This window comes from Aspergillus heteromorphus, assembly GCF_003184545.1.
Source record: "Aspergillus heteromorphus CBS 117.55 chromosome Unknown BO70scaffold_4, whole genome shotgun sequence".
NCBI classification, from domain to species: domain Eukaryota; kingdom Fungi; phylum Ascomycota; class Eurotiomycetes; order Eurotiales; family Aspergillaceae; genus Aspergillus; species Aspergillus heteromorphus.
This window is the reverse complement of record NW_020290409.1, coordinates 90,397-113,085: the sequence shown is the minus strand read 5'-3', so window position 1 is coordinate 113,085 and position 22,689 is coordinate 90,397. Positions and strand designations below refer to the sequence as shown.

At 54.8% G+C, this 22,689-nt stretch overlaps 10 protein-coding genes and 1 non-coding gene across 11 annotated transcripts; 6 read left to right on the top strand and 5 right to left on the bottom strand.

Annotated features, from left to right (window-relative positions):
* The first annotated feature begins 315 nt into the window (after positions 1 to 315).
* BO70DRAFT_t74 lies at positions 316 to 405 on the top strand. The gene has a single exon. It is a non-coding gene; the product is annotated as a tRNA-Pro (tRNA).
* Positions 406 to 771: 366 nt separating this feature from the next.
* On the top strand, positions 772 to 1,795 carry BO70DRAFT_359266 (phytanoyl-CoA dioxygenase family protein). Its single transcript, XM_025542502.1, has one exon. It carries the CDS (start codon positions 1,225 to 1,227, stop codon positions 1,459 to 1,461), a length of 237 nt encoding a protein of 78 aa, XP_025402135.1. The 5' UTR covers positions 772 to 1,224; the 3' UTR covers positions 1,462 to 1,795.
* A 223-nt stretch (positions 1,796 to 2,018) lies between these two features.
* Positions 2,019 to 3,876, top strand: BO70DRAFT_426642 (pseudouridine synthase family protein). The gene is made up of 2 exons (XM_025547813.1): positions 2,019 to 2,344; positions 2,443 to 3,876. Exons 1-2 carry the CDS (start codon positions 2,099 to 2,101, stop codon positions 3,769 to 3,771), a joined length of 1,575 nt encoding a protein of 524 aa, XP_025402134.1. The 5' UTR covers positions 2,019 to 2,098; the 3' UTR covers positions 3,772 to 3,876.
* Positions 3,877 to 4,498: 622 nt separating this feature from the next.
* Positions 4,499 to 5,789, bottom strand: BO70DRAFT_393463 (60S ribosomal protein eL32; the record flags this gene model as incomplete). Its single annotated transcript, XM_025546369.1, has 6 exons — positions 4,499 to 4,607; positions 4,679 to 4,800; positions 4,854 to 4,978; positions 5,449 to 5,488; positions 5,543 to 5,567; positions 5,770 to 5,789. The coding sequence occupies 6 exons, from the start codon at positions 5,787 to 5,789 to the stop codon at positions 4,499 to 4,501; spliced, it is 441 nt and encodes a 146-aa protein (XP_025402133.1).
* A 179-nt stretch (positions 5,790 to 5,968) lies between these two features.
* Positions 5,969 to 8,645, top strand: BO70DRAFT_385136 (uncharacterized protein). Its single transcript, XM_025545713.1, has 4 exons — positions 5,969 to 6,169; positions 6,218 to 6,324; positions 6,624 to 7,371; positions 7,438 to 8,645. The coding sequence occupies exons 1-4, from the start codon at positions 6,060 to 6,062 to the stop codon at positions 8,357 to 8,359; spliced, it is 1,887 nt and encodes a 628-aa protein (XP_025402132.1). The 5' UTR covers positions 5,969 to 6,059; the 3' UTR covers positions 8,360 to 8,645.
* Positions 8,646 to 8,731: 86 nt separating this feature from the next.
* BO70DRAFT_426639 (Gfo/Idh/MocA family protein) lies at positions 8,732 to 10,706 on the bottom strand (the record flags this gene model as incomplete). The annotated part of the gene is made up of 6 exons (XM_025547812.1): positions 10,669 to 10,706; positions 10,546 to 10,571; positions 10,176 to 10,448; positions 9,439 to 9,838; positions 9,007 to 9,262; positions 8,732 to 8,834 (listed from the first exon to the last, which is right to left on the bottom strand). The coding sequence occupies exons 1-6, from the start codon at positions 10,697 to 10,699 to the stop codon at positions 8,732 to 8,734; spliced, it is 1,089 nt and encodes a 362-aa protein (XP_025402131.1). The 5' UTR covers positions 10,700 to 10,706.
* Positions 10,707 to 10,880: 174 nt separating this feature from the next.
* BO70DRAFT_359264 (uncharacterized protein) lies at positions 10,881 to 12,314 on the bottom strand. Its single transcript, XM_025542501.1, has 3 exons — positions 11,882 to 12,314; positions 11,692 to 11,771; positions 10,881 to 11,641 (listed from the first exon to the last, which is right to left on the bottom strand). Exons 1-3 carry the CDS (start codon positions 12,087 to 12,089, stop codon positions 11,216 to 11,218), a joined length of 714 nt encoding a protein of 237 aa, XP_025402130.1. The 5' UTR covers positions 12,090 to 12,314; the 3' UTR covers positions 10,881 to 11,215.
* An 814-nt stretch (positions 12,315 to 13,128) lies between these two features.
* BO70DRAFT_359263 (MFS transporter) lies at positions 13,129 to 14,946 on the bottom strand. Its single transcript, XM_025542500.1, has 5 exons — positions 14,889 to 14,946; positions 14,538 to 14,823; positions 14,096 to 14,459; positions 13,933 to 14,035; positions 13,129 to 13,845 (listed from the first exon to the last, which is right to left on the bottom strand). Exons 1-5 carry the CDS (start codon positions 14,926 to 14,928, stop codon positions 13,409 to 13,411), a joined length of 1,230 nt encoding a protein of 409 aa, XP_025402129.1. The 5' UTR covers positions 14,929 to 14,946; the 3' UTR covers positions 13,129 to 13,408.
* Positions 14,947 to 16,765: 1,819 nt separating this feature from the next.
* On the bottom strand, positions 16,766 to 18,708 carry BO70DRAFT_350204 (translation initiation factor 4B; the record flags this gene model as incomplete). Its single annotated transcript, XM_025541680.1, has 6 exons — positions 16,766 to 17,817; positions 17,871 to 18,155; positions 18,242 to 18,319; positions 18,444 to 18,488; positions 18,547 to 18,603; positions 18,705 to 18,708. 6 exons carry the CDS (start codon positions 18,706 to 18,708, stop codon positions 16,766 to 16,768), a joined length of 1,521 nt encoding a protein of 506 aa, XP_025402128.1.
* Positions 18,709 to 19,894: 1,186 nt separating this feature from the next.
* Positions 19,895 to 21,294, top strand: BO70DRAFT_393457 (uncharacterized protein; the record flags this gene model as incomplete). The annotated part of the gene is made up of 4 exons (XM_025546368.1): positions 19,895 to 20,019; positions 20,104 to 20,132; positions 20,409 to 20,563; positions 21,154 to 21,294. The coding sequence occupies 4 exons, from the start codon at positions 19,895 to 19,897 to the stop codon at positions 21,292 to 21,294; spliced, it is 450 nt and encodes a 149-aa protein (XP_025402127.1).
* On the top strand, positions 21,254 to 22,523 carry BO70DRAFT_330621 (cytochrome b5 reductase family protein). Its single transcript, XM_025540838.1, has 3 exons — positions 21,254 to 21,725; positions 21,784 to 21,861; positions 21,954 to 22,523. The coding sequence occupies exons 1-3, from the start codon at positions 21,473 to 21,475 to the stop codon at positions 22,514 to 22,516; spliced, it is 894 nt and encodes a 297-aa protein (XP_025402126.1). The 5' UTR covers positions 21,254 to 21,472; the 3' UTR covers positions 22,517 to 22,523.
* The last annotated feature ends 166 nt before the right edge of the window (positions 22,524 to 22,689 follow it).

Genomic DNA, 22,689 nt, shown 5'->3' with positions numbered 1-22,689 from the left:
CCCCATCATCGCAACCTCATCGCGATACGATGTAGCAGTCTTGTATCACTTGATTGTCTTGGCCTCAGACTCGGGATATAGACCGGTAAAGCGCTCGGTGCTGGTTAGATGGTGATGTGTAATGCAATAACTGGGGGTAATTAGTAATGCCACTGTCTCTTGCTCATCTAATATCGGGGTGTGGCAATATCTGATGTAGCAACACTGAAGCGGTAATGGGGTGTGGTAGCAATGTGTGTAGAAATGCGGGTGTATTCTGCTGTATATATATCATTTCTTGAATAAGCGTAAAACTTAGTCAAGAACATCAATCAAGCCCGGGTGGTCTAGTGGTATGATTCTCGCTTAGGGTTACAACCCAAGCATATCTGCGAGAGGTCCCGCGTTCGATCCGCGGCTCGGGCCTTGACTCTTCTTTTTTTCTTACTCCCTCTCTTTTATGAAGAGACAGAGAGGGGAGGGAAGAAAGAAGTGTTTTTGAGGGCTTGTTTTGTTTTGGCTACGTCCGTCCGTCCTCCATCCATACTGTCTGTCCGTCACTCACTGGAGGCGTACCTGGCATGATGGATAGCGGGCAGCTAGGCTACTTACTATATAGGACTTGACTCGATTTTTGATTTTTGAATTTTGTGAGAGATGTTATAAATAAACCCTCTCTCTATCTGATCAGATCCAATCATATCCAATTTATCTTTCTCTCGACTTTTGTTACTGGTAAAAAGAAGTGAGTAAGGGTATCTCATTCACGACCTTCTTTCTGTATTACCCAGTCTAGATCCAGATGTAGGACATCCAGTACCTGGACCATGCATGCGGTGCTAGCCAAGCTACGCGAACACGAGCTCTACTTTATAGGCCGCTCCTGTGTGCATTTGATTCCTGTATCTCAGTGTGATGATAGACATCCTCGATGGTACTGGAGGATCAAGATTGCAGCAGACAACGACGCAAGCAGAACAGAATTTCCCATGCCGAGTTATCTCTGTTGTTGGAGACAAGGAAGGTCCAGGAGAGGGACGGGCGATCGTCTCGGTATCAATTAATCGGGTCTGTTGCAAGCAGAGCGGCCCTTCCCAACAGGGGAAAGGTGGCAGTTGGCCCTGACTGCTGATCATCCATCTGCATCCCCATCATATATAGCACAACCCCTCTTGGAATGACCCGTCCTTGACCTCCATAAGTCATTCTCTCACTAACACCCACTCCCCCTTCCTCCCATGCACCATGACAACCGCGCAGCTGGTGCAACTCACCCTCTCCGATGAGGAACTCTCCACCAAACCCCTCACCTCGCACCACCTCCAAGCCGCCCTCGAAGCCCTGCACCAAGATGGCGTCTGCATCATCACGAACGGACTCAACCCAGCACGCTGTGTTGCCGAGAGATGTAAAGAGGTTGGTGGATTGGGGGCGCTTGGTGCCGTGGGTGGAGTGGGTGGAGGAGGGGGTATGATTATTTGAGGGGGAAGCATGATCATGATTTTTCGTTGTTGCCATAGAGTCGAGCTGCTTCTATCGATGGAAATAGGGACTTACCTGGCTAGAAGGTCATCACGTACTATTTTCTTTTGATAAATTCACCAGCTATTCAAACAATCCGTCTTAATTCGATAGCTTTTCGAGCATCGGAAGAAGGAGTTTACCGATCTCATGAACAGACATCTCAAAGACCCCCAAAATATTTCTGGCGAGTGCGTTCCATGGCTAGCTCTTCGGGCATTGGAAGAAGGAAACCATCGATCTCATGAACCCAAAAAGAATTTTGTGGATTGACTTGATAAGCAGTGGTATATTCCTGGGGGAGATGTAGAAGAGAGGGAGAGAGGGAGGAGCAGAAGGACTACTTAAGTACTACTCACTATCGTTGAACTCCGGAGATCAGCCCCTTCCTCCGTCGCCTTCCCCGCAACACCAAATTTTCTCGTTCGCCGCCACGAACCCTCTTCTCTCTCTTCTCTCTCTTCTCCCTCTTCTCCCTCTTCTCTCTCTTCTCCCTCTTCTCTTTCCACTCCCCCCCCCAACTACCCACTACCCACTGGCTCCCTCACCTCGCATCACTGCGTACCTGCTGCGACGCGGTCGCATCCTCTCGCCCAGCATGGCTCTCACCCCCGTCGACACCACCCTGCAAGTCCCGCCACCAGACCCCCCGATGCCCGAACCCCCCAAAGTCGCCGTCACCCCGTGCAATCCGTGGCCGGCCCCGTACTACTTCGAGGGAGGCTTGCGCCGCGTCAAGCCCTACCACTTCACCTACAACACCTATTGCAAGGAGCGTTGGCGCGGTCGAGAGCTGGTCGACATCTTCCTGTCCGAGTTTCGCGATCGCCCGGCTGAATACTACGTGCGCAATCCCCTCCCCTTCCCCCCTCTTCTTTCCATCCCTCACCTCAAGTACCACGCCATCAAGCATAATCGCTAACGCAGTTCGGCCATCCACAGCGAAACGCCCTCGCCAGCGGCCACATCACCGTCAATGGCAAACCCGGCAGCCCCAACACCATCGTGAAGAACGGGGAGATCATCTCGCACACGCTGCATCGCCACGAACCCCCCGTCACCGGAAAGGATATCGGGATCATCCACGAAGACGACGACCTGATCGTGATCGACAAGCCCGCCGGCGTGCCCGTCCACTCCGCCGGCCGATACTACTACAACTCGGTGCTGGAGATCATGCGCTCGAAGCGCGGCCAGGAATGGGTCCCGCGGCCTTGCAACCGGCTGGACCGTCTGACCTCCGGCGTCATGTTCCTGGGCAAACACCCCAAGGCCGCCGAGATGATGTGCGAGAAGCTCAAGGCCCGCACCCTCCAGAAAGAGTACGTCGCGCGCGTCAAGGGCCGGTTCCCCGACGGTGTCATCGTCTGCGACCAGCCCATCATGTCCGTCAGTCCCAAGGTCGGCCTGAACCGCGTCCGCGCCACCGGCAAAGAGGCCAAGACGAAGTTCCGCAGGCTCGCGTACGTCCCTCCGCACTCGCCCGAGCCCGAGACCCAGACCGACGTCCCTGAGGGCGACCGCGTCGCGACCCCACCCCCGATCTACTCCAACGAGGACGAGGGATACAGCATCATCCACTGTCTGCCCTTGACCGGCCGCACGCATCAAATCCGCGTGCATCTGCAGTTCCTCGGCCATCCGATCTCCAACGACCCCATCTACTCCAACCGGAACGTCTTCGGGCCGGAACTCGGCAAGAACGACACCAGTGAGGAGCGCGACAAGGAGCTCATCGACCGGTTGTCGAATATAGGGAAGACCGAAGTCCCCGACACCATCAGCTACCGGACGCACCTCACCGCGGCGCCGCTGGTGCCGCCCGGCACGGACAACTCCGTCGTGGAGCAGATCATGTCGCGCGAGCACGAAGCCGCCGTGGACCGGTACCACAAGCGCAAGGGCGAGATGCTGTCCGGCGAGAGATGCGACGTCTGCGACACCGAACTCTACACCGACCCCCGCCCCGAGGACCTGGGCATCTTCCTCCACGCCGCCGCGTATTCCGACAAGGAGGATGGCTGGAAGTACCGCAGTCAGATGCCCACCTGGGCCATCCCGCCCAGGGGCATTGACGGGCCGCGCGAGATGCCCGATTGGGTGCCCGTGCCGGAGGCCGAGGAGAATATCATTGGCTATGGCACCGTGCCGGACCTGGAGGATGGCGAGGAGCAGAATATCCCGGCCCTGGTGCAGGGCGTCGGACTAGTTGATATCTCGTCCGGCAGGAAGGCGGATGCTGAGGCTGCGGCAGCGGTGGAGGGTGTTTAGTTGCCGTGCTGGTCGGAGTAGACGTGATGAAGTTGATGATGACCTCAAGACATGCCATAGTTAGATATATAGATGTTGCTTTATACCATAGACATGAGTTGTTTGTTCGAGTCCATTTTAAAGCGAAACGCACCAACTACTAACTAGTAGTTCTCGTATGATGTAACTCGAGAACGGACAGGTAGATCCAGATTAAATCAAGTACGTCGACAACCAACAGCAAGACCACTCCAGAACCAGGGTATACGTATACGATAATCCATCCATCTACAACAAACCAAGGGGACGAGATCGACTCCTAGAATTGAATTTTATTCCCAGACTGGCAGCACCAGCCCGGACCGCAATCGCCGACATCACACCGTGAGTGACATCACACGACACAGCCCAGCACATACTTCGTCAAGCCCCACAAAGAGATACGATCCATTCAATCAATCAATCAATCAATCAAAGACTCCGCAAGATAATCCCCCCCGCGCGCGCTCACACACAACCCCCTCCCCCTCAGATAAACGCAAAGCAAGGAAGGAAGGCAAGAAAGAAAAAAATAAGGAAGTTATCATTATCCCTAAATTTTCATTTTGATCCCGGGTTCTTGGTCTTCAGGGTATAAGAGAGGTAGAGGTACTTTGGTTTTTTCGAGGTTTTGGTTGTGGAAGAGTTTTTTGAGTTTTTTAAATAGAAAATGAAATTTGTGGTTTCTTTACATTCATTCCATATCCATTTAAGCCTCGGTGGTGACACGGCCCTTGGGGTTGGTGACCTTGACGCCGAGGGCCTTGGCCTTGGCGATGATGTCGACGCGCTTGCGGGAGGAGACGGCGGCGGCGATCCTGTTGATTATTATGATTAATTGGGGATTCGATGGGTGGGTGATGGTTGGGATGGTTGGGATGGAACATACTCAGCAGCGTAGGTGCGGTTGTGCATGAGAAGGAGCTCAACGTCCTTGGGGTTGTGGACAAGGAAGGCCTTGTGGCCGGAGGGCATCATGTGCTTGGTCTTCTTGTTGGAACCATAGCCGATCTACCGAGATTATTAGCGGTGTGTAGTCGGAGCGCGGATCCAATCGCACGTACCGAGGGCATGGGGATGTTGCCCTTGAAGCGTCTACGGACGCGGTTGTCGATACCCTTGGGCTTGCGCCATGACTCCGGCACGCACTTGAAGCGGTCTGACTGGTGGCGCCAGAACTTCTTGGTGCCTGGGGAATGTTAGTCGCTGTGCTTATGCTTGTGTGCGTGTGCGTGTGCTTCTGTCTGTCTTGTCTGGCAGCAGTCCAGTTCAGCCAGTCAGTCCATCCAGGCTCAGCTTGATCGATCGATCGATGTGGTCCAGCATGAAGAAAAACTCATTCGTTGCACTTGTTGCAATCTGTGGAAAATCCGTCTCGACTGTCGTCTCATTTTTATTCTTTTTCTTCACATTTTTTCTGCGTGTCGCTCGTGTTGCTCGTCTCCGATGATTCACTCGCTTCGACCGGTAAGGATAAAATAAAACTCTGCTTCCGACTCGTATACGCTCACACTTTGCATGGCTTCTTGCTCTTGTTCATTGCTGGACTGAAACCGACGGATCGACTGACTGACTGACTGGCTGGCTGGCTGGACAGGGCGGACTGGAGGACTGGACTGGACTGGACTGGGCAGGACAACAGGAGAGGAAATGACATACGCTTCTTGACGATGGGGACGTGCTTCTTTGCGAGGACCATCTGGACGGGATTAGCATGCAACAGAGAGAGGCAGCACGCAGCAGTATCACATACCTTGTCGTCGTCTCGCGGGCTGGCGCTGGGAGTTGTCGTACGGGTCGAAATCGTCTCGAAAATTCGCGCTCAGGTTTGGCCGCCCGAGAGGTCGGGCTAGTGCCTCGCTTAGCGACCCTAGCCGCTCTGGGTGCGTTAGGGCTCGCCCGGCAAGCCCTCGCATGACTAAGATTCAGCATCTCCGGGACCGCCTTGCCCGAACGGGACTAGTGCGGCCTGGGGCTTACTCCGCAGCAGCAACAGGCATCCAGGCAGACATCGACCTACTTATAACTACTCTACCTTGTTGCAGCCTGCTTCCTCTCCCCATGATCATGCATCGTAATCGACCTCTCAAATTGGTTAATTAATTAAGCAAACTAGTTTCCCTCGATCAACTTAAATACTCATCCACTTAAACCCCAACTCTCGCCATCATGGCAAACCCTCCCCTCCCGAACTACTATATACTTACCATCTGCATCCATTCCCCATACAACGCTATCCACCTCACCCCAGGGTGCACCCCCAACCCAACATGCTGAGCTTTGAACGCGCAGGAGATTTTCTCAAAACAGTAAAACTCGTCCACAGACTAAGACAACGATTCGTGAGCGCACCCCCGCAATTCAAATCCATCTCCGATGCGTGCGTACTATACCTTCAACTCCAGTCTACCAGTCTAACCAGCCATAGTTCCAAGTCCCTGTCCAATGTGCTCCGTGACATCGAGGACACGTACCTCGAGGCGGCCCTCGACGAGGAGCAGCAGCGACATCTGGATGAATTGTCCGATGATCTCCGTAAGGTCGTGAAAGAGCTGCAGGTCAAACTCGACCGGTACCAGGAACTGGATTGTCGCAATAGGGACGCAGATGGAGAGCGTCGGCGAGCGTGGAAGAGGATCAAGTGGAATCCAGCCGATCTCGATGAGATTGAACAGAGTATCCGTGGGAAGGTTGATGTTTTTGGTCGATTTGCCGACAGTCTGGAAAGGTAGGTACGCTTTTGCGATCTCGCGAAGACGGTGCTGATGGAAATAGCCATGTCAATTTCGTCGAAGAAAAGGTCGTCGAATCCCATACGGTCTTTGAAGGGAAAGCACAAGAGATTGTTGACTGGCTGGCTCCGATCAGTTATCAACCACAACAGAGTGACTTTTTCTCCCATCGACATGAAGGGACAGGGGAATGGTTACTCAATTCAACAACCTTTCGGCAGTGGATGGGAAATGACAGGCAGAAGCTGCTGTGCACCGGTGTCTCTGGATCCGGGAAAACAGTACTTACATCTTTCGTCATCGATCATCTGGAGAAGACATTCCACGATGACCGTAACGTGGGAATCGCTTACATTTACGGCAACCTTCGACGCCAGTACGAGCAAGAAGCGGAAGATGTGCTTTCCAGTCTGATCAAGCAGCTGGTCGAAAGAATCGCAGTCATCCCCGAGACAATCGAATCTCTCTACGCACGTCACCGACAAAGCGATACGCGACCAACTCTCGACGAGCTTTGCACGATCTTACATTCCCTCGCCGGCCGCTTTTCCCGGGTTTTCATCCTGGTCGATGCCCTTGATGAAATCTCCGACGGATCATTGAAAAGACTGCTACCTGAGCTGTTCCAGCTACAAACAAAACACAACGTCAGTCTTTTCGCCACCTCGCGACACAACCTGGACATTCAATCAGCACTTCACGACTGCTTGCAGCAAGAGATTTCTGCTACCGCCGAGGACGTGCGGGCGTATATCAACAGTCGCTTTTGTCAATTCCCAGCCTATATATCGCGCGATCCCGAACTACGGGAAGAGATTATCGAGGCGATCACCCAATCGGCTTGTGGAAGGTAAAAAACTTACTCCCTCCATCTTCGAATCCGTCGGCAATACTCATTACTCACCTCGACAAACAGATTCCTCCTCGCCTCTCTCCATTTCAGCCTAGTGGTCGCCTCCTGGACACCCCGAGCTATCAGGAAGACATTACCGTGTTTACCCACAGGGCCTGACGCCTATGACATCGCATACGAGGGTCTCATGCAGCAAATCGACAAAAAGCCCGCATGCGAGAAAAGGATCGCACACCATGTCCTCGCTTGGCTCACCTGCGCCCGGAGACCACTGACGACGGTCGAGCTCCAACACGCTCTAGCAGTGGAGATGGGCCAGCCTGCACTAGACACGGAAAAAATCCCCGATATCCACGATATGGGCTCTTTCTGCTTTGGCCTGGTGACACTGGACAGAGAAAGCCATACCGCGATCCGCTTGATTCATTATTCCGCACAGGAGTATCTCGAGCGCACCCAGACGAAGTGGTTTCCGCGGGCACACTATAAGATCGCGCGAACGTGTCTTACGTATCTGTCCTACGAGGTGTTTCGAACGGGACCGTGTTCGACGGATGGGGACTTTGAACATCGTTTGCGTGAGTATCCGCTTTACGTCTATGCCTCTCGACAATGGGGCTACCATGTCCGCATCCAACCCGTTGAGCAGAAATGGATCCGGGCCTTTTTGCGGGATCAAGAAAAAGTCTCTGCCTCCGCGCAGGCTCTCACGGCACCTTCATGGCAGTTTGATGGGTGGAGCCATCAGGGCCCAATACAGGTGACGGGCGTTCACCTAGCCGCGTACTTTGGGTTGGAGAGTACGCTTAAACTCATTTTGACGAAGGGGGTTCCATGCAATGTCCACGATTCCACGGGACAGTCGCCGTTATCCTGGGCCGCGAAGGGGGGGCATGAAGGCGTGGTGGAGTTTTTGATGCGGAGAGGACTTGATCCTGACTGTCGGGATGGGGATGGTCGAACGCCGCTTTCTTGGGGGGGCTGAGAATGGGCATGAGGAGGTTGTGAAGCCGTTGTTGCTGAGGGATGTTGAGAGGGATGTTCGGGATGGCGATGGCCAGACAGCGTTGTCGGTTGCGGTAAGGAATCGCCATGATGCGGTCGTGAAGCTTTTGCTTGATAGTAGTTGATCCTCCCGGGCCTTGTGGTATCTGTGGTATCTACTTCATCAATGTCTCATTTTACATCTACTGATACTAACGACACTTGATATCCGCATCGCCACCACTTCGAGAAAAGCAGCCTCTGTCCAGATCCAGCATAGTGATAATGTATCTCACCAAAACAAACGAGCATGAACACTCGAATCTATCCCAACCAATATTCCAACTCTACTTGCAGTATAGTACACCCTAATCTAAACCACCTGCAACCCCAACCCCACCACCCCCTTCTCCCTCTCACTCGCAAACATCCCCACCATGACCTCCAAATCCGCCAACGCCTCCTCCACCCTCAACCTGCCATCCAGCTCCTCCTCCTCCTCCTCTCCATCCCCCCTCAGTATTCCCTCCCCAAACCCCGCCAACTCCCCATCCACCCCCTCCCCGTAAACGGCACCTCGACCCCCTCCCCCCATTCACCCTCACCACATCGCCATCCATCCGCACCACCCCGCCCTCACACACAAACTCAAACACCGTCCCATTCGTCCCTGGCGCAGCGCCATACGAGAGGGAAATACACCCCACGGCGCCGGATCTCGTCCGCACGAGGGCGTCCACCGTGTCGACGGGGTGGAGGTGCGGTTGGTGCAGGCTGGACATGGCGGAGACGGTGGTCAGGGGGTTCTCGGGGCCGAGGATGAGACGCAGCGCCGCGATGATGTGCACCCCGCCGTCGAGCACGAAGCCGCCTTCGTGGCTGGGGTGGCGGCGCCAGGGGGTTTCTGAGTGGGTTTGTTAGTTGGTCTTCTCCAGATACAACCCTAACTCTCCACCTGCCCCCATATACTATACTATTATACCACTTAAGCCAGCCAGCCAGCCAGCCAGCCAGCCCCAGAGAAAGCCAAAAAAAAAAAAAAAAAAGAAAGAAAGAAAAAAAAAATAAAATAGAACATACGATGATACTTCGACCCCACCCCCACCAAACTCCTCACGCAAACCCTCAATCCCTTAACCGGTCCGAGTTTCCGGACCTCCTCGGCCACGAGCAGGTATTTTGGTAGGAAGCGGTAGTTCTCCGCGACGCCCCAGAGCGGTGTCACCTTGTTCTTCTTGTTCTTCTTCTCCTTCTTATTCTTCTCTTTTCGCTCCTTCTTGTCCTCATCCTGATTAGTATTTCCATTAGTGGTCTCACCATTAGCAACCTCCCTCTGCCCATTAGCGGCACATTCAATCGCCTGTCCATCTCTGCCCCGAGGGAGAATCTCCTCCTTATACACCCGCACCATCTCCTGAGCCGTCGCCAGGTCGCCCGCGATGGGCTTCTCGCTGAGGACGTGTTTTCCGGCGCGTAGGGCCTGGAGGATGTAGGGTGGTTGGATGGGGATGGGGAGGCTTTTTTTATTTTTATTTATTTTTTTGTTAGTTGGTTGGTTGGTTGTATGGTTATAGGCAGGGTTTTTGGAAAAGGGGGGAGTAATGGTTTGGTTTGGTTTGGATAGACAGACAGACAGACAGACAGACAGACAGATGGATGAGTGGGTATGGAAGGTAAGTAACTGAGCTGAGCTGGTGACTGGAACAGAGACGGTAGATGGATAAATGCATAAATCGATAGAAAAGAAAAAAAAAGAAAGAAAGAAAGAAAGAAAGACGAAATGAAAAAAAAACTCACGCGACAACAAAAGCCCTCACATCCTCCCTGGCACATAAATCCTCATACTTTCTCCCCACCCCCGCATCATCGGCGTATACATCTATCTCCTCGATCCGTTTCGTAGTGTCTGGATCCGCGGCTGGAACGGAGGCCAGAAGGCTCTGTGCGGAGTGCAGCGTGCGCGAGTACAGGGCTTTGAGGATGAAGGGGTGGGTTTTTCCCTGCTTCCCTCCTTCTCCTTCTCTTTCTGAAGCATTCTCCTGGGTGGATTCGGTGGTGGGGTTGGGGTTGGGTTGGGAGAGCAGGATGGGCTGGTTGGTGGGTAGGTTTGGATGGGTTATTAGTAACCTGATTTGATTCGATTCGATATGGTTTGGTTGGATTTGGCTGTTGGGAGGGGAGGAGTACCAGGTGTTCTTCGCGCGCGAAGATTCCTGGTTTGGAAGATGGGTGGTTAGTAGTTGGATGGTTTTGATTCTGATTCTAGGGCTTGCTTATGTGGTGGGTGGGATTGGGGCTGGGCTGGAGTACCGCTGCCGATGATTGCGATGCCGATGGACATGGCTGGCTATATGTATATACTGACGAATGAATTGAGACTTGAGGCGAGATAGATAGGTGTCTAAGATGAGAGAGATCGCAATCACGATGTCACCCGCACTCGCACTCGCCTCGGGACGAGTGGATCCATTATTATCCTGACTAGCCCCGATTGGAGTGGCGGGGTGGAGTGGATACATATCCAGGGTTGGTTGGTTGGTTGGTTGATTGATTGATTGATTGCATTATTTGCACTGCATTGGTGGGTTATGATCTGGCTGATAGATCATCGCTAACAATAAAGCCAACAAGCAAACAAATCCATCGCGTGTCAAATGTATATACCGCAGAACATAACGCCGTGATAATGCGAGTTGCTAGTCATCCCTCATGAGCAAATGGGCCATCATCTCTCATGCCAATGAAATCATTCGCCGAACACCAGGGTATGGGTATAAACCGAACCAAATCAAACATGCGTCCTGTACTGTGCGTGCGTGCTGTCCGGACTTCCTGTACTGGATGCGAACAAAACAACCTACCCAACCATCGCGCGAATGCGCTCCACCCTCTCCATGGCCTTCTCCAACCGATCCAGCCTCGAGCGCTTCTCGACATCCCTCCGCTCCAGCACGGCGACCCGCTCCTCCAGCCTCGCCCGCGCCTTGCGCTCCTGCGCGACCATCTCGTTCGCCTGGCTGAACAGCTGCGCGGTCAATTCCTCCAACTCCGTGCTCGCCTGCGACAACTGGCTCTCCGCGGCCTTGCGCAGGTCCTGTTCCCGCGTCAACGCATTCTGCAGCTCGACTGCTTCCTCGTGGCTGGTCTGCGGGGGCTGCGGCGGCTGCGGCGGCGGGGAGACGACGGCGGGGACGGAGGTCGCGCTGGGTCGCCGGGACGGGAGGAGCGAGGTGAGGGTGGAGAGGCGCCCCGGTTGCGATTTCGGGGATGTCTGGGTCTGAAGCTGGACGGGCGAGGCGGATCGGTCGGAGGGGCAGTCGAGGTCGAGGAGACAGATGTGGATGAGGAGCCGGTTCGCACGGATTGCGCGCGCAGGTGTCGGAGTTCGGTCTCGTAGGCGGCTAGTTTCTCCGCTGCGTAGAGAGACATGATATGTTAGTCTTGTTGTTTACTGCTGATGGTGTGGTTGTTGGTGGGAGCCAAGACGGCCGGTCACACCGCGGCGCTTGGGAGTCGGGCTTACCCGTTTGTGTAGCCTGAGCGTTCAACAAGTCCACCTGGCCTTGCAGGTCTTTGACGCGGTCGGCAGACGCCAGATATTCGTCCTGGCCGCAGGTCGGGCAGCTCTTGCCGGAGACCAGAGGGGCAGGGCTGGCGCTGGCCATGGTGGGGAGGGTGCCGATCAAGGTGGTGGATGTTAGAGCAGCGGTGGTGGTGGTGGTGGTCGACATGGTTCGCGGCGCATGAGGGTATAAGGATGGAGGGGATAAAGAGGGAGGGGGATCAGGGCAACGTCAACAATGCGGAGGGCAGGTCAAGGTGAAACTGGGTTGCGGGAAATGAAGGGCGGGCGGAGGTGTCGCAGAACCACGGGTGAGGAGGGTAAGTAAATCAGGAGACGGCAAAGAGCGATCATGAGATTGATTCTTGGTTCATGTCTGGGAAGACAGACAGAGAGAGGGAGAGAGAGAGAGAGAGAGAGAGAGAGAGAGAGAGAAGAGGAGAGGAAAGAGAAGAACATTCAGAGAGAGAGAGTAAGCAGAGCAGGAGATTTGGGGGTGGATTACGGTACGGTACGCAGCCGTCCCTGCGGCGGGAAGCGGTGGGGGAGTCCCCGTTACCGTTACACTTCCATTTATACTACACCGATACTACTTACATGTATCAGACTGCTGCAACTGAGTCTTGAGTCTTTATCATCTACTCCTCTACTCCTCTACTCCGTATAACTATCATAGCTAAGTCATAATAATATCTATCCTCTGGGAATCCACCAGGTCCGGTCAGAGCAGATCAATCAGACAGACACCATCCCGACCCCGACACGTGTGGACCGGGACCGTTGAGACCCGCTGGCTAGTCGCTATTAGTCTAAATACCTAGTAACTATGTCTCTTCAGCAGGGATTACACACTTACACCAGATAGATACCTATACCCGTCGATTTCCAGTCTATATACACTTCCGAACACGTCGGACAGACTGCATCAGGTGCATATCGTCCGGGTAACACCTGTCTTCACTCCCCATAAACCCTAAACAACCCAGCTTCGATCCAGCAATCCCGTCCTCCCTCCATCCCTTGCTGACCACCACCCGTCAACCCTGCGTGGCACAAAGTACCATGCATGCAGCATGCAGTGGTGATAATCCTATTATTTCCTTCTCTACGTACAGATATATATTTATTTATACTCTGCACTTAATATTATTAATATTAATGATATTATTGTTAATAAAATAACAATGAGAAGATGTATTGCAGCATGCCTCGCTTCCTCGCTTCCTCTCCTCCCTTGCAGACTACCGCCAACCATAGGTACATACATACTACTTATCCTGACATACAGGCGTCCATCCCGAAGAGTAATTGCAATCCCGCTTTTTCCCTCCTCTCCTCTCCCCTACCTAACTACCTAGTAACTACCTACCTGGCTTGCTTTTCGGCATCCACATCCACATCCACATCCACATCCACATACTCGTCATCATCATTCGTAACATATCAACATGTAACAGTCAACAGAACAGTCAACATCAACTTTTCAAACTACTTCTTCCCCTTCCCCTTCCTCTGATCCGACACAGCCACCATTACAGCAATACACCCACTCATCACCCCCAGCGTGGTAACCATGGTCGTCCATCCAGCCCGTTCGACCAATAACCCAGCCAGCAGCGGCCCCAGCACCTGGCCCCCAGACCAGGCGACGTTGAACAGCCCGTAGGCCTGCGCGGTGCCGCCCTGCCGGCCGAAGATGCCGGGGAACTCGCGCTCGTACTGCTCCGTCACGTTGCTGACCTCGACCATCAGCGACACCAGCTGCAGGGTCGACGCCACGCCCGCGCAGAACAGGAAGCCGTACAGCAGCACCTGGTCCTGCGTCGTGTTGTCCGACACGAACCGGAAGAGCAGCAGCGTGGGGAAGTCGATCAGGAAGCCGAGGAAGGCGACCCGTCGCGCGCCCCAGCGGTCTACGGCGTCGCCTGTGATTGACGGGGTGGGGTTAGCGAGGTTGGTTGGTTGGATGGTGGCTGTCGGAATGGAATGGAATGTTTTGAAGTTATACGTACCAACCCACGGAGAGAGGAACGAGGGCGCGAATAGGGGTAGGAAACACAGGCCGATCTCGAGCGGGCCCCAGTCGAAGGTCTTCATCACGTACAGCGGAAGGACCTGGGCTGGGTGTCAGTATTATCCCACGGATGGTGGTAGGTACCTAGGGGCTGGACGTACCGTGTCAAAAGCGGAATACATAATGGCATCGGCCACCGTCGCGATGAGCACGACCAGCAGCCGACCAGAGCATATCAGGCGAACGATGCCGGGCACGGATGTCTTCTTCCCACTCGACAGGGCTTCGCCACCGGCCTCATCTGCCCCGACAGTCTCAGCCATGCCATCCTGGCCCGCGATAGCCTGATACCCAGTCCCACTGCCACTCAACAGCCCTTGCGTCTCCCCATCCGTCGCGTGGGCTGGTTCCTCGATCCACTGGGCCGCCGTCTTCCGCTCGATCATCACCAGCCGAAGACTGATGTCCAGCACAATCAACCCAATCGCAAGAACAAACACCGAGTGATACGACACGCGCGACAGCCTAACCCCAATCCCCAGTCCCATTAGCAACCACCCACCCACCCACTTGCTCTCCTCCACAAGGCATGGCATCACTCACATAATCCCCCCGATAAACGGCCCAAACACCGTCCCGACGGTCAACGCCATGGACACATACCCCATCGCCGCCCCGACCTGCTCCTTGCCCACCGTGTCCACCACCAACGCCAGACCCACCGTCCAGACCACCGCCGCAGACAGGCCCTGCAGGGTGCGCGCGATCACCAGCGCCGACACCGTCTCCGCGAACCAGAACACGATTGTTGTCCCAGCCAGCGCGAGCAGTCCCACCAGGAATGGTAGCTGGCGCGATGTACTCTTGTCTGCGAAGTATCCGAAGATTGCTGTAACATGTCGGTTAGTGCCGCGTTCTTGCTGTGGACATGGACAGTGTGAATGAGTGACTCACGGGATCCGAAGAACAGTGCACCCGCGAACGCGGCGAGCATGATGGACATCCATTGTTGTACTGTATGCAGGGTGGTTGTGGTTAGTATCTCCTTGTGAACGGTGTGGTCAAAAGATCACATACGCTCATCATCAGGAACAATTATCCGGGACTTGAGGACTATAGGAAGGATAGGCACGATCTAGACCGCCAGGGGTTGGTTGGTTCACGCCGATCATGCAGACGGGGTAGATAGATAGGGATGGAAAGGAAGGAGGGATTGGATGATTATTCAAGGGACGGGCCGCACCATGCCATAGATAAACACATCCTTCGCGCACGCACCAGTTAGCATCAGCAGCAAAGAAAGGAAGGACGGAAGAGGGTGCACGTACCGTAAACACCGCAATGGCCACCACGGAGATCACAAAGGCTTTGGAGGACCGGAAGACCAGCTTCCAGGGCGCGGGACCGGCGGATGGGAGGGATTCGGAGGACATGGTGAGTGAGTGAGTGAGTGAGTGACCTTGACCTTGACCTGGTCGGGTGGTCTGTGACGGGATCGAGGGATTAACAAGTGAAAAGAGAGTAAAGATGCTGGGGGAACGGGCCAAAGTTTGTATTTAAGAAAGGGGTTCTATGTGGGTGGGAGGGGGAGGAGGAGGGGAAGAGCAGGGCAGGGCAGGGCAGGGCAGGGCAGGGCAGGGACCCCGACGGCCGAGGCGATAGATAGGATGGGATGAGATGGGATGGGATAGTCAGGACACCCATGTCGCGCTCGGAAGTCGGGACGATAGAGCTAAGCGATAGCGAGATACCGGGGGGGAAGGTGAGTAATAGCAAGAAAGATAACTAAAGCTACCGAGTCGTAGCTAACTCACTAATTATCTATCTAGCTGCCTACTCGTGTATAGGAAAAGGAAGGTGGGCTGAGCTGAGCTGACGGCGGCTGATCGGCTGTGGGGAACGGGAGACAATGCGGCCGGGCTATCACTCCCCCTTCAGGCAATCAATCCCCGGCGGTCTTTCGTATTTTCGCGCCTGCTTACTGCCATCTGCAGCCCCGGCCTGGGCTCCATTGGAAGGGCAGGGCGCCTCGTGCTACAGCTGGCGACGCCTGGCTGAGAGTGCATGAACGATTCGTTCGATTAGGGCGGAGCCATCGTCTCATCGCCTGCAAATTACACCCCGCGGGATCACGGAGGGAGAACACATCAGAAATACAAGTATTAGAAGCGTTTTGAAAAAAGTGGAGCATATCCCCCCCACAGAAATGAGCACAAAACATGCAGTTGAATCGTAATCCTATTCGTATGGCTGTCTCGTCAACTAGAAGGACATGGCGCCGTTAGATGGGCAAACAACGAAGAACAAGACAGGCAGACTCCACACGCCATCCCCAGATCCAGAAGCCACACAGATTATGAGAGGGGGTCGGGTCGGACAGCAACCGGGAGGGGGGGGGGCCAGGGCCGATCTGGAAGGGAACCAGCAGGGAAAGAAAAACGTGTACTCTTCTTCCGTCTCATCAGCCGTAATCGTCATTGCTGTATAACACTTCGTCCACATACATGGGAATAACTAGCTTGGGGGGAAACGTGAAGGACACAAGGAAATCGGAAAAGAGAAACTTTTCGACATGCTCGACGGGTAAAACAAGGCACTAGACCTGAATCGTAGATCTAGACAGAGCGACGGAAGGGGGGGGGAGGGGGCACGAGGAAACCCACAAGGGTAGAAAGGAGGAGAAAGGGAAAGACGTAACAACGATGGAGGCATCAAAACAAGCGGACATCGCCCTAACCAAAATGCCCCCGGCCATGCCACGAGCGTACAACCCTCGCGAGATGGCGCGACGGATCGGTCTAGCGATGACTAGCTTTGGGGTATCGATGAATCTATGCGAACGAGCGGCCGCCACGGCGGCTGTTGCGCGGTTTCGAGCTCACCGTGCTCCAGCCCTCGTCGTCGCCGCCGGCCGGGGCAGCCTCGCTGGGCGCGCTCCGCCAGTTGCCGTTGGCCTTGCTGGGCGCAGCCTCGGCGGGGGCCTCGGCCTTCGCAGCGGCAGGAGCCTCCTCCGTCTTCTCCTCGCCAGCAGCAGCGCTCTCGTCCTCGTCGGCCCGCCGGAGGATCTCGAAGTTCTTGGCGCCCTGAGCGGTTTCGGGGGTGTCCTTGCCGTTGGCATCCGCCGGCGTGGCGGACTTCTCGGTCTTGGCCTGGTCCTTGGTGCGCTGCTTCTCGGCCTTCTCGGCCTTCTCGGCACGAGCCTTCTCATCCGCCTCCTTCTTCTCGCGAATCGCAATCTGACGGCGTTCCTCAACTTCCTTCTCACGAGCGGCAGTATCAATGGGCTTGGCACCACCGAAGATGCTGGCCTTGGACTCGCCAGCGCCGGTCGGGCTAGCAACGCCCTCGGCGACGGTGCGCTTTTGCAGGTTCAACCGGGGACGGGTGGCGGGAGCGGCAGCGGCGGCGGTGGGCGACGTAGGGTTGCTGGGCTCCTTGGGAGCCTGGTCGGGACGCATCTTCGATCTCCAGGCGTTGTCAAGCTCGGCGGCGGTGGGGGCACGTTCTTGGAATTCGCGGCGGGGGGGGCGGGAGCCGTCCTGGGAGCGTCCATCGCGTCCCTCGCGTCCCTCACGTCCCTGTCCCTCACCCCAGCCGGGCGAGCTGCGTCGGAAACCAGGCGCTTCGTTGCTGCGGGGGCGACCACCTTCTCTCACGGGGGCGGGGGGCGGGGACAGAGGACCCTTGCGTTCCCAGTTGCCGAAATCACGGAACTTTCCATCGCTCTCGAAGTTGCGACGGCTACCGCCACGCTCGCTGCCGGCATCGGACATGTTGTCGAGGTTGCGTCCGAAAGAGGAGCGGTCGGGAACGCGGCGCTGAGGAGCATCCGGGAGGGGGCCACGGCGGGTCCAGTCAAATTCCTTGACATCACGTTCCTTGGCTGTAGGGAGCGTTAGTGAGCCATGTCCATCATACCAGGGCGAAGACACCTACGGGGTTCGGCGATGCTGACGCGGATGGATCTTCCCTGAAGGGTCGCGCCAGAGAGATCAAGCGCCTTCTTCAGGCCATCGACCGTCTCGAATTCCACGTATCCGAAACCCTTGGGGGCCTTGGTCAACTTGTCCTCCACAACCCGGACGTTGGTCACGCTGCAGTCGACAAAGAGTTCGGAGATATCGGCGTCGGTCGCCTCGAAGGACAGGTTGCCAACGTGGGCAGTGTAGGGGGGCTCGGTGGGAAGAGGCAGAGGTTCTCTCACGGCGTAGCCACCACGCTCTTTTGTCCCGTTAGCATCATACACATATATTCTAGTGCATCCATCTAGCATCTACTACACATCGGGGAGGGGGTGGGGTCCGTACCGTAGCTGCTACCACCGCCGAAGCCAGAAGAGGGAGCAGCGGAGCGGCGCTCGCCTCCAAAGCTCATCTGAGAGGGGGCTGGCGCACGGTTAGTTTATCTCATGCGGTGGTGGGCAGGTACCGGGAATCACCTACCGGCTAGAGTTGCGTTAACCCAGCGGCCACAATGAATTCTCCGGGAGGGGTGGGGGGGATCACTTACCAGGCATAGGCATGTCCTCCATCTCATCAGCCCAGGAGCCGAAGTCTGTTTGTCCTGATTAGCAGCCATCCCCGCGACGAGGAGGGGGTCGACGGGAACGCACTCTCGTCAGCCAAGAAGTTCCCGAGGGACATCTTCTGGGCTTTCTGCTTTGCGGGCGCTGCGGAGCGAAGGAAGTCATCAGTACTGGGAGGCGGTTCACGAGGGGGGAATGGGGGTGGTTAGGACAGTGCGCAGGCAGAGGAGGGGTTGTGGACGCACCCATGATTGCGGTTGGTTCACGATGGGGGAACGCGCCGAGGGGAGTTCCTATGCGCGTCTCAGAATACAGGATCACTTTAAAAATCTGGGGAAGGGGAACCGGACTGGAGAGGGATAAGATCCAGGTAGATGACGTCCAGAGGGCGTTGAGGGATGGGGGATTGGGGGGGGGGGTGTGGGATGCAGGAGAGCTCCGCAGTGAAGGGCGAGGGGGAAAGTAAGTTAATCCGTGAGGATAATTTTTAGTGATGACGCTAGAAAAGTCAGCCTCCAAAAAGTGTTGGTGCGGCTTTGGCTCGCCCGCCGCGACCCAACCCGAGGGCTTTTTTCCACTGCCAGCCACCACTCCCACTCCCACTCCCACTACTGCTACCACTACTGCTACCACTACTGCTACTGCTACCACCTCTTACTAACTACACAATACTCACACACTACAAGGACTGATCACTACTTTACTCACCATCACTCAGTATCTTACTTATCCCTTCGGTGGATGATTATTCTTGATTATTCTCCCCCTCGGACTTGGCGAGCACTCCCTCCCACCCGTTGGTCCGGACCCGGCTGGTCACGCGAAGCCCGTCCACCACCACATGCTACTTCCTCCAGCAAACAATCCAGACCCTTCCACTCTCCCCCCCCCCAACTCCCCAGTCTCATCACAGCAACACCCCCGAGGTATTGTCTTGGGTCCACGCATTGTCGCAGCTGATGAGAATAGATCCCTCGAACCGCCAACATGTGAAGAACCCAAGAACCCTACCCTGAAACGCGCCTCCTTCCCGCAGACACGCTTCCGCGCTCATCACTCAACCCGTGGATGGGATCCTGCCAACAGCAACAATCAACTCGAAAGGTTGCCTGCCTGGCTGGTCAAGTGGATATCCAACCTTGTCGAGACCCTGCGCTTCTGCATGATTTTCTCAGTCGCTCCTCGCTACTGCAAAATCCCCAGAACCACCTCCCACGTCCTCCATACCAAGAAGGCCTTTCGATCGGGGTTGAATACAATGCTCTGGGGGTCCAGAAGATTGGATATTTCCTGATGGTCATGGGTACTTTCGCCTGGGCGTCCCCTACACCTCAAAAGTGGGATCTTACGGGTCTATCTATTCGATTTACAGCAATATGCGATCGCAAAACACAATCTGCATGATACGGGCGTGGTGATTGTCAGCGAAGTCGCCATGTGCTTGGAAATAACCTTCCGATTCAGGGCTGAGGACATCACGATGACAAGCACAATAGCTGGCGATATGAAAGGACGCGACACGGCGGTAACAACCGATCAGCCTATTGACACGGAGGCGGAGTGCGTCTGGAAACATACCGTGGCTTTCCCGAGCTGCACGTGGACGGCTGGCGCTATTCGATCCCCTGGATGACTGCCCTACAGCCCATTAGGCTCCATGTTCTTTGCGTCGGGTAAGTGCGTCGCGGATGCACGTCCTGGTGTGATGCGGATCAGTGGCAGGGCATGCAAGGCACGATGCGTAAGCGACGTCCTCGTAGTCACGGTCCCTGGGATCTTGAGGCCTTGATTTGATGGCTCTTCCTGTAAGCGGTATCCTCGTGGATACTGTCCTCGTAATGCTTGTGTTGTTTGTGCGTATCAACGATCACCCGAATCTTTCACCTTTCTCAACGTCGAAGTTCCAGTCTATTCCATCTCCATCCATAAGACCTATCTAACAATACTAGTCCCAACTGTGCCCTGGATAAATTCCGCTCCCCACACCAGCAAACTCTCCCTGCGTCCCGCTGCGGGGAGTCAGGATCTGCGGGGGCTGAGGGCCAATGCCGCCAATGACTACATCTCATACGGCGTATCTTCTAGCAGAATATCATCCTCTCAGGTAGGCAGTCGAGGAATCAGTTATCTTGATGGATGGGCTGCTCCGTCTTACCGGATCATATACTCCGTACCCTTTTCACTCACGACCTTTGAAGTCCTGCGTAGACTTTATGAGTGGGGTGATGTCCAGTTGCAGTTCACACTTACCTGGGAAATACAACGGATTTCACTAAAGATGCATATAGTCTTTGTAGGAATAAATTGTTTTGGTGCCTGATAACTAAGTTTGATTTCGATGTGTAGTATCCACTGTGTTCCTGAGTGAAAGTATACTACTATCATGATACATCCACCCCATGGTTGAGGATATATATAGTTGTATATGAAGTTGTGAAATGCACCCACAATGGGGTAAAGTACTAGTACCTTAGCAATAATAATAAGAAGGTCTCTCTAGTATTGATTTCCTATCCATGAGATTAGTCCCTAAAAACCTACAAGAATGATCACTCATCTCATTAAAGATTCCTGGCCACCACTGTTCCTTGAATTCCCTGCGGGACCCGCTTAGCGGAGAGCGAGGCACCGACCCGCCAGTCACCCACGCACTCAGGCACCCAGGCACCCACCCCTTGCTGACATCATCCACAGCCTCGGGTTTTGTCGGGTTTCGGAGACTGGGACAGACACCGCTGCTCGGTCTTTGGAACGGTCGTCGATGTAGTTGTCGCAGTCTGCAACCCCCCGAAGTTCGAGGCTAACGATCCATCCAGCAGCCTCTTCGTCGTATGACACTTCATTGGGGGCGAGATGTTCTCTTTGGGTCCACTGTCTTTGAATATTAAAGCCCATCACCCCCCAGGGCAGGGCGCGTAGCGATGTTGGGAGCTCAGCATCGCTATACTGGCGCTCGCAACTCTCTATACTTATACCCACCTGAACCTCGAACCGACGAATCCCACATCACAAGATGACATTTATCCAGTGCACAGTGTCTAGAGCCATCAAAGTCGCTGGCGTGGCGGGCTTTGCAGGCCTAGGGATCTACACCGCGAAGCAATTCTCTACGGTATTCGGGGAATCGAGCGAGCCTACGACGGCGTTTTCTGGATTCGGGTTCACCACCCTGCGCTTACAGAGCGTCAAGGCTGTTGATCATAATACGAAGAGATTGGTCTTCGAGTTTCCTGATCCGTCTGCGCGAAGCGGGTTGCCTTTGACCTGTAGGTGTCTCTGGAGGGGTGCTAGTATTGACTGGGATTGCGTGCTGATATCCCATAGCTGCGCTGTTGGCAATTACCCATCCCGAGGGCCAATGGCTTCCTACCGTTCGACCGTATACCCCGATTAGTGACTTGGGTAAGTCGGTACTGTCGAGATGCTCTAGCTATGTGTCCAAAGCCGTGACGCAAGCGAGTAACTACGAGAACATCTACTAAGAACCAATGCAGACGAACCCGGGCACGTCGAGTTAATGGTGAAAAAATACCCCTCCGGCAAAGCCAGCGGCTACCTCCACTCCCTACAACCAGGCGACACCCTCAAATTCGCGACGTCCCTGAAAGGCTATCAATGGAAGACAAACGAGTATCCCCACGTCTACCTGCTAGCCGGCGGCGCGGGAATCACCCCCATTTACCAGCTCATCCGGGGCATCTTAAAAAACCCGCAAGATACGACAAAGATATCCCTGGTATTTGGGGTTAACTCCGAGGAGGATCTGCTGTTGAAGGACGAGCTGGATGCCTTTGCGAAGCAGTTTCCGGATCGCTTCAAGTATCTTTATACGGTTAGTCGGCCGACGCGGGAAGGAGGGGAGTATCGGAAGGGGTATGTGGATGAGGAGCTTTTGAGGAGTGCGTTTAGGGGCGAGAGATCGGAGAACGTCAAGGTTTTTGTCTGTGGTCCGCCTGCGATGGAGGATTCGTTGGTTGGGTCGAACTGTTCGCCTGGTGGTGGTGGTGGTGTCTTGGAGAGGTTGGGGTTCAAGAAGGGGCAGATTCATAGGTTTTGAGAGTGGATGGGGGGACCGGTGGGGGTTGATTGTGTATAATGTATATAGCGCGAAGTCTTTTTTGTAAATATTACTATTTTTGGAAATTGGAAGGTTGAGTTGTTTCAAAACTAAGATTCGGTCGGGATGCATACACAAATCTATGCACTGGATAAACCGGATTAGATAAGCAT